Below are 11,069 nucleotides of genomic sequence, written 5' to 3'. Positions count from 1 at the left end.
CCCCTGTGTTCAATCCCTGAGGCCTCAGATGAATCAGCTAAACCAACAGTCACTAATTCCAGTCGGCCTGGATTGGTTTATTAAAGGTCTCATTGCAGTGAGTAGATGCTTTTCCACAGCCTAACCACTTTCCTTGCTCCTCTCTCGTGTGACTCAGACAGAAATACATAATCTTCCTACACCCCCCCTTAAGCTCCCCAGAAGACATCATATGCCCAAATCAGATCCACACTGTAATTAGATAGAAATACATATGGATCACACATTGAGATCCAAGAGTGGCTGATGGACGTATAATTAGTACAGATTTATGCAAATAGGTCATAAGGGAAGGGGAAAAGGCACATGGGAGTCTTGCATTTGGAAAGCGAAGCAGTTATATTTATAGTTTTAAAAAAAGCGTGAAGTGACGTTTCACTGACCTTTCAATCACCTAGCAGCCTACCTTCTCTGCCAACAAATTTGGTCTCAAAGGGTCACGATAAGTGTGAGATAAAATCAGAAAGAGGCTTTAAGGTCCATTGTTAACAGTCTTAGTGTGAGTGATAAAAGCATTTCTATCACATTAGTAAACATATGGGTTAGTGGATTAGAAGATCCCTCTTCGAAGTTTTTTTTTTCTTCTCCCCTCTCTCTCTTCGTTTTTTTAGGGAATCACAAACTCCTCCTCTTCTAAACTCTGTTACGGGTCTGGGAACTCCCTGCTGTATGTATCCTGATTAGGTGAGCAGAGAAGGCGTGGGTCTGAAGAGGGGCAGAGAGAGAGAAGCCGCAAGAAGAGCGGGGACGCCGAGAGGAGCTGACGGAGCATTAATGAGATATTGGCCGCTTAGAGTTACAGGGATGCAACTGTAGTTTTACTCCCCACTGTTTACAGGCTTCATCTACGGACTAGAAAACAAAACATTTGGCCAATTTCGCCATTCAAAACTAACTTTAGTGGATTAATTTATTGTCAAAAATGGGCTTGGTGAGATTTCTCACAAAGACGCCGGGGATAGTAGCCTTTCTCGCACGCTCATTCCTTTGTATTATCGGGCTATTACTGACTTTTTCTAAGCCTGCCTGCAAGGCTTTCAACTTGGATGTGGAGAACCCAGCTGTTTACAGCGGACCCAATGGGAGCTACTTCGGATATGCAGTTGACTTTTATTTGTCTGATTCTGGCAGGTAAGTGTGCTTAATATAGAAAACAGAAAATGTAACTGCAGAGCGTTATGTAGTAAAAAAATAAAATAAAAAAAATAACATAGTTTCCGTATAAGGTCTGAAACATTTGAGGTTTATCTGGGCAATTCAAGTTTCCCAGTTGTACGCAAATATTGCGCACAGATTGCAGTGTTCATTGAAGTATTTCGGAACTTCTGGCCAAACTTCAGCCATCTACAGCTCACCCGTTAAAGTCAGAAGTTTCCAATAGGAAACACATTTCATTTGTGGGATGTTGTTTTGGCTCGGAAAATCGGGGTTTTGTGTGTATACTGTGCTTCCTGGACGCATGCCTTGCGCACAGAGCGCACACGGTCAGTCTGCCTACAACTTACTGCAATTGAATTTATCCAGAAAATTTGATTTTTTGTTGTGTTTTCTGAAATAAAGCCCACATAACTCCAATATAAAAGACTGAAAGCTTCAGTATTTTATATTGAGATGAAGATCAAAGATCGGAACATTCGGAAATCTTCCTCAAAGCTTAATCTCATTGTCCCACCAAATTACAAAATTAAGATGACCTTTTAATCCGCCCTTGCCTCGAAACCCCAGAACATGCTACCTCACTGCAACCTTTAGCGATCAAATCTCGGTATTAAATGCTGTGGCTGATTTTGATGCTTCCTGGTTCATCTGGGATGTGATCCCAGTGACTCTTAGCATGCAGTGACCGTCTCAGTATTCTTCCCGAGGGGTTTTTGGCATCAGTCACTTTTGGAAGTAAAACTTTGGCAGGCATGGCTGTGACCAGGACTTATACTCCAGTATTCTGTGGGGAATATAAATAAGGGGTGGGGTGGGGGATGCTCTGTCCCAGGATCATATAGTCTTTCTACCAGCTGGAATGCAGGAAAAGATAAGACATAGATTACATTAGTTCCTGACAGTTCTGCATTTGTGTTTGTTTTTTGTGTTGCTGACCATTCACTATATTTTGGTGAGTCCACTCAAACCTGTAATTGCAGTAATCATTAACAAAAGGTTATACAGCTGGAGTCAGGACTTCACTCCAATGTAATCACACTCTCTGGCTGACGATGTGTCTGCTGAACAGTTTCTCAGACCACTGTTCAAGCAGCCAGCATGCAGCGATTTGAGAACGGGCTTTGTGCCGAGTGGGCTGCGAGCATCAGCTTTAGTTTCCCTGTTTCTCCTCCCCACTTCCCTGGACGGCAGACTCTCAGACATGAACAGATTTCCTCCTCTTCTATGGCCCTGACTGTCTCTTTAAACTCCTTCTGCTATTGGTTTTTATTTCCCTGCCTGGGAAGCAGGGGTTTTAGGAGAGCTGTATGATTTAGAATGTGAAGCTTGCATGCACAGAACCCTCTCCCCCTCTCCGGCTTTCCCCTCCTTATTTCCTCCTATGCTGATGTCATTCTGCAGGCTTTTTAATTCACCCATCGCCTAAACCTTCCCCCACTGTCTAGCCTTTCTCCCCATCATAACTCCTAGTCTCATTAAGTATCAGACACTGTAGACGTCATCTTACCGATGACTTAATCTGAACTTTTTTACAGTTGAGTCGCTCTGCTCTTGGAAGCGGACGTGAGACAATGGTTTATATGTCCAGGACAAGGATATTGCTTAAATGTAGTTTCCTAAAACACACTGCCCTGTAATTTTCCTCCTGGTGATCTGTGTTCAAAAGGCAGACATCAAATAAAACGAAAGTCTGAGAGAGCACATTTAAAACCATTACTCATCGCTTTATCTGCAAACCACATTCATCTGCCACATTTCATCCACACTTTCTTAGAAGTGTACACATCAAACATTATCAGCAGTGACATGAAATGAGTTCCTATTATCTCTTGTTTTGCCATCACATCATCATCGTCCACAATTTTTGGAGCCATAAGATGTGGGGGAGTATCTGGAACCACTGTGAGGTCAGTTGAGGGTTGCACAAAGAGATTCTTCTTGTCAGGATGAACTGCTGTGAGCCTGGCTCCAACCTTTAGGTAAAATTATTGCTGCTTTTCATCCATGCAGATTGCAGATGTGGATTCAGAGACTGAGACTTTCTCCTATCAATAAAGCTGCTGTCAAGTCAACAAAGAAGTGGGCTGCTTTCACCCAGTTTGATGATCCTTGACAGCTAGTTTATATATGTGGGTCTGCCATGCCCTTTGGCATGACATAATAAAGTTAAATTTAGACATTTGTGGATGGCCCCCCATGGAAGGACGCCTGAGGATAGAACTATGTGTGACAGCTCTTGTCAGAACAGGGCAGGAAGAGCAAGAGGATATATGGTTCCCTGTTGTGTGAGCATGTTTCTCCATGTTGAGTGAAGATGGACATTTCACAGGCTTGCTGTTTTCTGTGTACATCAGTCCCCTTGTGTACCCTCCTCTACATGGACTTTGGAGGGCCTACTCTTTCCTCAACCACTTAATCACAACCACTAACTGACTGCTCTTTCACTTTCTCTGGTGTCTGGCATGGATAAGGGAGTGGATCATACCGAGATAGAAAAGGTTAAAGATCAGGAGCTGTAAACAATAACATACCTTGCCTGGAGTGTATGAGCAGAAGAGACAGGTTGATGTGTTTCAGTGATGTGTTTGGTGATATGGATTAGCTTAGCCCTGTGTCTGTCCTGGTTTGGCCGTGACAAACACATGGCAAGGTCAGCCAGTCCATGTTGGTAACTCTCCTACAGTTTAATCTCTCAAACAGTGTTAGAGTTAAACTAATATTGACACTGGACTGGCTGCTAATGCAGCAGTGTTTTTTCTGTGCCTATGCAGGGGTCGCTCTCCATATATGATCAGTCTTATTTCTGTTATTGTTTTCATTGGTGTCCTGTTCTATAGACCTGGTTCTAAATCAAACCAGTAAGTGTTTGAGCTGCAGCACAGCACAGCTTGTATATTTGGGTTGCCAAGCTTTTCTTCATCCAGGTTCTCGTTGTTACGTGCAGACAAAGGGGCTCTTTGTCTAATGGCAGAATTTGTTTACCATTTTCCACTGGAGGAGCTTTCACTGTGACTCATTTCTTTTTTAAAATTTATTAGCCTTAAAAAGCAGCTTTAATCTTCTGTTGTCAAATGTTGTTTTCACCTACTGGCCAGTAGGTGGGAAATATTCATGCAGGTTTTTGTGAAGTCAGGCGGGAATAGTTAGCGAGGTTACACTGTAGTCTCTTTCTAAGTTTTGCTGTTTTTCTTTTAGTTAAAGATACTTTTTTATACTGAGTCTCTGTGTGTTGCAGTGGAAACAGATGTCAACGTGGATGGTGATGATGGCTTTAAAGGGCCACTGGACCCCACTGTAATGTCTATTCTATTAGCAATGTCCCGAGGATGTCAGGTTTACTTTGGTTCTGGAATGGTCAGGGCTGGCCGGACTGATACTTCAGATTTAATGTCTCACTGCCAGCAAGCCTGGTTTGTTTTACCTTGAATCATGAAATGACTCACTTCTATAGTAATCTGATATGGGCTGTCCTTTATATGGCAATAAGCACATGACGCCATTGTCCTCTTGTGAAATTCAAATTGGAATCAGTTTTATTATTTAGGAATATTTAAGTAACATTTAGCCTTTCTTGCCTATGAATGTGAGCTTCTGTATATGCATGTGTGGGTGCAGCAGGGGTCAGAGGGGTGGAGAGGCAAAGTGCTCCAACAGCTGCAATCCCCCATGTTTAATACAACAGCTTCTCTATTCTGAGGTGAGAGCATTAGACCCCCTGATGTGGCCATTGTGGAGAGGTGTGAACCAGCAGCAGTAAAATCCCTGCAGAGGACTGTGAAAGAGGAAGAGACTGTGATCGTGGTTGGGGATGGGCAACAGTTTGGTATGAACAAATGCAAAGATGAAAATCTGAGTCATTTTGGATGTTTTTCTTAGTAGCTGGGTGTTTTAAATGTCTTGCTTGCCACTTGTGAAACAACTTGACACATCGACGGTTTTAACAAAACAGCTGATGCTTTCCCCACATTCACTCTAGTGAGTTCAAACTGATTGCTGCTTGTTGAAAAGTTGGAAGGAAAGGCAATGATCGCTGAATGAACTTGTTGTCAAGTTGCTGATCCGCGTAACAGCTCCTGGTTGAGAGCTGTGAAGAGAGTCAGCTGCTGAATAGCATAAAGTATTGAAGCCTTAGCTGTTATTTCTGGTTGTGACATCTGCTTGGATGCGCACACATTTTGCCTGTGTGACAATAAACAACATTATTTGGCTACCTTAGCTAGCAGTGCCTCAATTTCCAGGCCACCTGTTGCCCGGCTATATTATCCTTCTGAGGATACAGAGGAAATGGTTTTGCTGTGATATGGGATCAGATCCTTGAGAGACTGGGCTGTTTATCTTATCATCACTGGTGGGTGCTTTTTCAGATCTTAATGACTTCTTTTCAAGTCAGTGCTGGGATCTGGAAATGTCTGTAAATTGTTAAAAAAAAAAGGACATAACTTGCTCTAGGCTTTTAGAGCTACATATAGATCTGTTCCCCGTCCTGCAACTTACAGTAACATCTGACTGTTAAGAAAAAGGTGGCCTCTGCTCAGCGTAGTAGACTCACTGTAGTCAGCACGCGCCAACCAAACACTGCTACTCTCATCATATTCAGGCTCCTGGACAGCAGGACTGACAACATGTGTGTATGTGGTGTGTGTGTGACTAGACGAGCGTCCATATGGCAGCTGTAAGGACTCAAACAGCTTCTGTCTGGCCTTGACTTTGAGAGTACTATCCTATTTGTATGGGTCCATGTGATCTGCAATAAATCATCAGACACTACTGCCTCTCATTTCTGTCATTCAGCTGATCTCACTTCTCAAGTGTCAGTCACGCTACAGTTGGAAATCATTCAGCTTTTCTTATACGTGTTCCACATTTGAACTTGATTTCGAAATTTTGTCTCTGCTCCCGCTGATCCAGGTTTCATTCAAACTGTTCATGAGAGGGACGTTTAAATCTCTTTTTTTCACTGAAGGAATGAGAGCAGCGAAGGTCATGAGCTGTCTCTGGCTTAGATCAGATCACTGCATACGAGATCCTTTTTCTGATATGGAACCACTCCAGTGTTTAACCATATCCTAATAGGTTAGTGCAAACTCTGGGGCACATGTGTTTTACTTAGGTGTTGCTAAGGTTCAAGGGACGCTGGTTCTTTTCTCCGGCCCTCTTTGTGCACAAGAACCGTAGCATTTGTTGAGCCGTGTTTATGACTGCAGATGGTGACTGCAGCCGGCACTGGAGGCTTAAAATGTGATTGTAATTTTTCCCTTTTCGAGCTTAAATCCTTTTTTTTTTTTTTTTTTTTTTTTTTAATAGTGTTCAAGTGACATCAGCCTTGCAGCTGGGTGGAAGACAATTAAATGTGGAATGGGGGGAAAAAATGCTGTGCTGAACAGGAGGGGGGTAACAGAGGCATTTGACTGCTGACAACTTCCCTCTGTAACCTCATCATAAAGCGTATTAGTTACGGCTACGCACTGTTGTGTCACATCAGCAAGTTCCAGCACTCTGTATCACCCTTAATTTCTCAACCCCACATAAAATAGTGGTTGCAGTCTGGCAATTATGGCGTGGTGAAATGTTTTTTTGTCGAATGTCCCCTGATTTCTGACCTTCTAATGAGACAAACCCAGTACTTGGTTACAGTGAAGCTGTTGTTTACACATTCCTTACTTGCAGCCTAAATCGTTTAAACTAGTTTAATTAATGCTTAATTGTCAGCTGGGTGGTGCGCATCATTAGTGGCTGCTGTAAGGCAGTTGGTGGGACATGAAGAAGCCGCTAATGCTTTTCATCTGCCCTGACTTTCCCATTAAAACATTGCTCAAATCTCTTTGTGTGCTGTGAAATTGGCTTGCCATTTGTTCATAGCAGCATGACCAAATGAGCAGACCGATCGGTTTGAGATGATCACATTTGACCTTTTTATTGCCTGTCAGATGGATACTGTACTGCTGTTTTCACGGCACTACAGGAATTATTTGCCTAGTCTCCACTTTAGCCATTGAAGCATTAATACAGCCCATCTCAGGAGTATCTCTGTCCTGAACAGCTGAGAAATCTTGTGCCTGCCTCTAATTACGTGTCTTTTCTATGGGCAGAAATCTGTGCCATCAGAAACTGAATTTGAATAAGTTAAATTTGAATTTGAATTGCTCAGATTGAATCTGAATTGTAACTTGAATAAATGCTTTTGAAAACTGAATTTGAATTAGTCTAATTTGAAATTGAATTTATGGTTTGAAAATGATCATCACTAAATTGAAATTGAATTTTATATTTTGAAAATGAATTGATTTGCTTTGAAACGGCATTTTATCCTTTAAAAATTCAGCTCTCGAATACTTTCAGTTTCACTTCTCACCATTCAGTTTCAGTTCTACAATTCAATTTCAGTTCCAAAATTCAGTTTTTTGGAACTTCCATCCGGTTCCGGTTCAAGCGCAGATTAATAGAACTACGTTTTACTAGCGGACCGAAAGTGTTACTGACGGGAATCTACAGCGTCTTGAGCTGAATTAAGACTTCAGAAGTCATTCGTCATGTCGAATGACCAGCGGATAAACTCTCAGGTTGGTGATAAATGTATTACATGTATAAGAACAAGCGTCATGTTAACAAATGATAGCCGTACGGTAACTTTTATGCTTATTGTAGCTGCTAGCTAAAAACGCTAATTTAGCATAGTTTGCCCTGAATTCAGCTTTGACAACAAATATGATCGACTGTTTCTAGTAGAATTCCAAAGTTGTCATCTTGGACCCTCTCAGAGTACCCCCTCTGTATGCTTGCAGAGACCCCTACAGTAGGGAAACATGCAAAACGGTGTCCAAACCTTTGTATTTTAGCTTTATTTATGTCTTACACAGCATCCCAACTCTTTAGCTAACTTAATAACTTTAGCTAAAGTGAATAGTTAGTCTAATTCATTAGTGCAGCATTACTGGATCACCTAGAGAGCACTTTGCAAAATAACACATTCTTATAATTTCACCCTCAGATGAGCCAAGCTACGACTGCCAGGGAAGGTGATGTAGGTACAGAGCATATGAGAGTGGTTAAGTTTGTCTCTTGTCTAGATGAAGGCACAAGAGGGATGGATGGCAAGGCGTAGAGATTCAGTATCTTCAGTCTTCAGTGGACACTCCATTTCTGGCACAAAACACCTGTAAAAGATGGTCGATTTAGGAGGTGACCCGACAACTTCAGCCTGTCAAACATAGTAATGGAGCAGTATGTTTAAAAAAAAAAAAAAAAAAAAAAATCTAATTAAGTAGAATTATTATGGTAGTTAAACACAGTGATAGTTGTATATCATATTATATCACTTCAAACAGAGGTGATCCAGTAATGCTGCACTAATGAATTGGACTAACTATTCACTTTAGCTAAAGTTATTAAGTTAGCTAAAGAGTTGGGATGCTGTGTAAGACATAAATAAAGCTAAAATACAAAGGTTTGGACACCGTTTTGCATGTTTCCCTACTGTAGGGGTCTCTGCAAGCATACAGAGGGGGTACTCTGAGAGGGTCCAAGATGACAACTTTGGAATTCTACTAGAAACAGTCGATCATATTTGTTGTCAAAGCTGAATTCAGGGCAAACTATGCTAAATTAGCGTTTTTAGCTAGCAGCTACAATAAGCATAAAAGTTACCGTACGGCTATCATTTGTTAACATGACGCTTGTTCTTATACATGTAATACATTTATCACCAACCTGAGAGTTTATCCGCTGGTCATTCGACATGACGAATGACTTCTGAAGTCTTAATTCAGCTCAAGACGCTGTAGATTCCCGTCAGTAACACTTTCGGTCCGCTAGTAAAACGTAGTTCTATTAATCTGCGCTTGAACCGGAACCGGATGGAAGTTCCAAAAAACTGAATTTTGGAACTGAAATTGAATTGTAGAACTGAAACTGAATGGTGAGAAGTGAAACTGAAATTATCCGAGATGCTGAATTTTTAAAGGATAAAATGCCGTTTCAAAGCAAATCAATTCATTTTCAAAATATAAAATTCAATTTCAATTTAGTGATGATCATTTTCAAACCATAAATTCAATTTCAAATTAGACTAATTCAAATTCAATTTTCAAAAGCATTTATTCAAGTTACAATTCAGATTCAATCTGAGCAATTCAAATTCAAATTTAACTTATTCAAATTCAGTTTCTGATGGCACAGATTTCTGCCCATACTTTTCATGCCCCTACTTTTACCAAGGAATTTGATGAGTCGCACTCAGCAGACTGACGTTTGAGCCTCATTAAATGCTAATTATGCAAAAGCTCTTTCTTTTGAGCATGCAGCTATAAGATAAGGGTGGGGAAATGCCAACGAGAAGTTGACAGATCATCCAAAGATAAAGACCCATTAAATACTAATTCTTCCTGCTTTACAGTGCAGAACTTTGTGTGTGTGCGTCTTTGCACATCTGCATGTATCAGTGTAAAGTAGTCAAAAAAACTGCCTTCAACTGCCAGCTTGCTGATTAAAGCATGATGTGCTTGTTTGGTTATTTCCTGATTTTTTTTTTTCCTCCTCTCTTTGAAAAGCTGCCATGGCCAACTGTGGCTGGACTCTGTTCAGATCTGATTCAACAAAAGATGCTGGAGCTTTGTTTCCTCTGCCTTGTTATTGTGTACATGTTCCTCCAGCTGTGTCATTTATTGCATGCATGTGCTTGCAGATTAATTCTTAAATTATTTTGCCAAAAAATCATTTGCTCATCCTGGTTGTCCGAGAGCATTTGGCTGAAACAAAGGAAACTGTGCTCAATGAACTTTTCTCGCATAGGTTTGGAGGACTTGTAAGAGGCACACATGAAGTGTGTGGTCTGCTGGTGAGAAACTTCTGCTACTTCTAAACTCAGATCTGAATTTAAAGATAGCAAAAGCAAGCTCTCCATCTGTCTTATTGTGAGAATTCATAACTAGGAAATCCTGCTGTGATTTACAATACCAAACATGCAGGTCTTTGCTGCTTTACTGGGATATCCCTGAGTCTGCATATACAATCAAAAATAAAAGGGTGGGGGGACACAGGTTCTTCCTCTCCAAATTGAATTGGTTTGCTTCTTTGTTCCTCTTCCAACGGGAGTTTCTGCTCTGGATTTGGAACTGGCATTGCACATTCTTATGAGGTACAGGCTACAGTAACAGTGTGACCGTGACCTTCTCTTTGTTCTCCCACATATGTGTTTTCATAACCATAGATGCTGAGAGGATTTCAAAGCTTTGTGCTGACCATCAGTAGACCCTGCCCCACCGCTGTTAGAGGTTTTTTCTCTGTGGTTTTCTGCATCTTAGCATCTACAGTCATGTTCCAGGAGGATTAATTACAGTGGATTACACCATCCTTGGAATATTCCACCGTTTAACTGCTGTTTGACTCATACTGATTCTCCTGTCTTTTTCTGGACCCTACTGAGTAGTTACCCTTCGGGCCATGATACTAAGTTTAGCCCCAATGTAAACCTTCATGCACTATTGGTAGATCTAGGGCAGGAAAGGGTGTATTCTTCCTGTTTTTAAGCTCCCTGGACACTGTCTGGTCTCATTGGTCCCATACCTCCTCTACCCACATCAATCCCAAATACGTCTGTGATGCTTGTCAGGTCAAGTGGCTCAGGAATGAGGTAATGGCTAAACCCTTAGGCACATTATCTAGCCCCCCCCACAAATCTTGCCTAAGGCTTGATTGTCTCAATTTACATAGCACCCCCTTACTGCTTTTATTCTTTTATTTCTGTTTGGAACTCACCTATAACCTCACTATTCTTTCCGTGTCTACTGGTTGTGCCTCTTCACGGGTGACTTGCCTTTCTGTAGTTGTACAGTGTAGCTCCAAGGACACTGATGTTTAGTATCACAGCTGTAGAA

At 41.3% G+C, this 11,069-nt stretch overlaps 1 protein-coding gene and 1 long non-coding RNA gene across 2 annotated transcripts in view; one reads left to right on the top strand and one right to left on the bottom strand.

Annotated features, from left to right (window-relative positions):
• The first annotated feature begins 647 nt into the window (after window positions 1-647).
• Window positions 648-11,069, top strand: part of itga5 (integrin, alpha 5 (fibronectin receptor, alpha polypeptide)) — a 35,452-nt gene continuing 25,030 nt past the window's right edge. The window contains exon 1 of the mRNA XM_026153140.2: window positions 648-1,170. Within this exon, the coding sequence (XP_026008925.1) occupies window positions 962-1,170 (209 nt within the window). The 5' untranslated portion in view covers window positions 648-961. The remainder of the gene's footprint in view (window positions 1,171-11,069) is intronic.
• LOC145423330 (uncharacterized) lies at window positions 8,021-9,109 on the bottom strand. Its single transcript, XR_013904379.1, has 2 exons — window positions 8,905-9,109; window positions 8,021-8,351 (listed from the first exon to the last, which is right to left on the bottom strand). It is a non-coding gene; the product is annotated as an uncharacterized LOC145423330 (long non-coding RNA).

This window comes from Astatotilapia calliptera, chromosome 20, assembly GCF_964374335.1.
Source record: "Astatotilapia calliptera chromosome 20, fAstCal68.1, whole genome shotgun sequence".
NCBI classification, from domain to species: domain Eukaryota; kingdom Metazoa; phylum Chordata; class Actinopteri; order Cichliformes; family Cichlidae; genus Astatotilapia; species Astatotilapia calliptera.
This window is presented reverse-complemented; position numbering and strand designations above follow the sequence as displayed.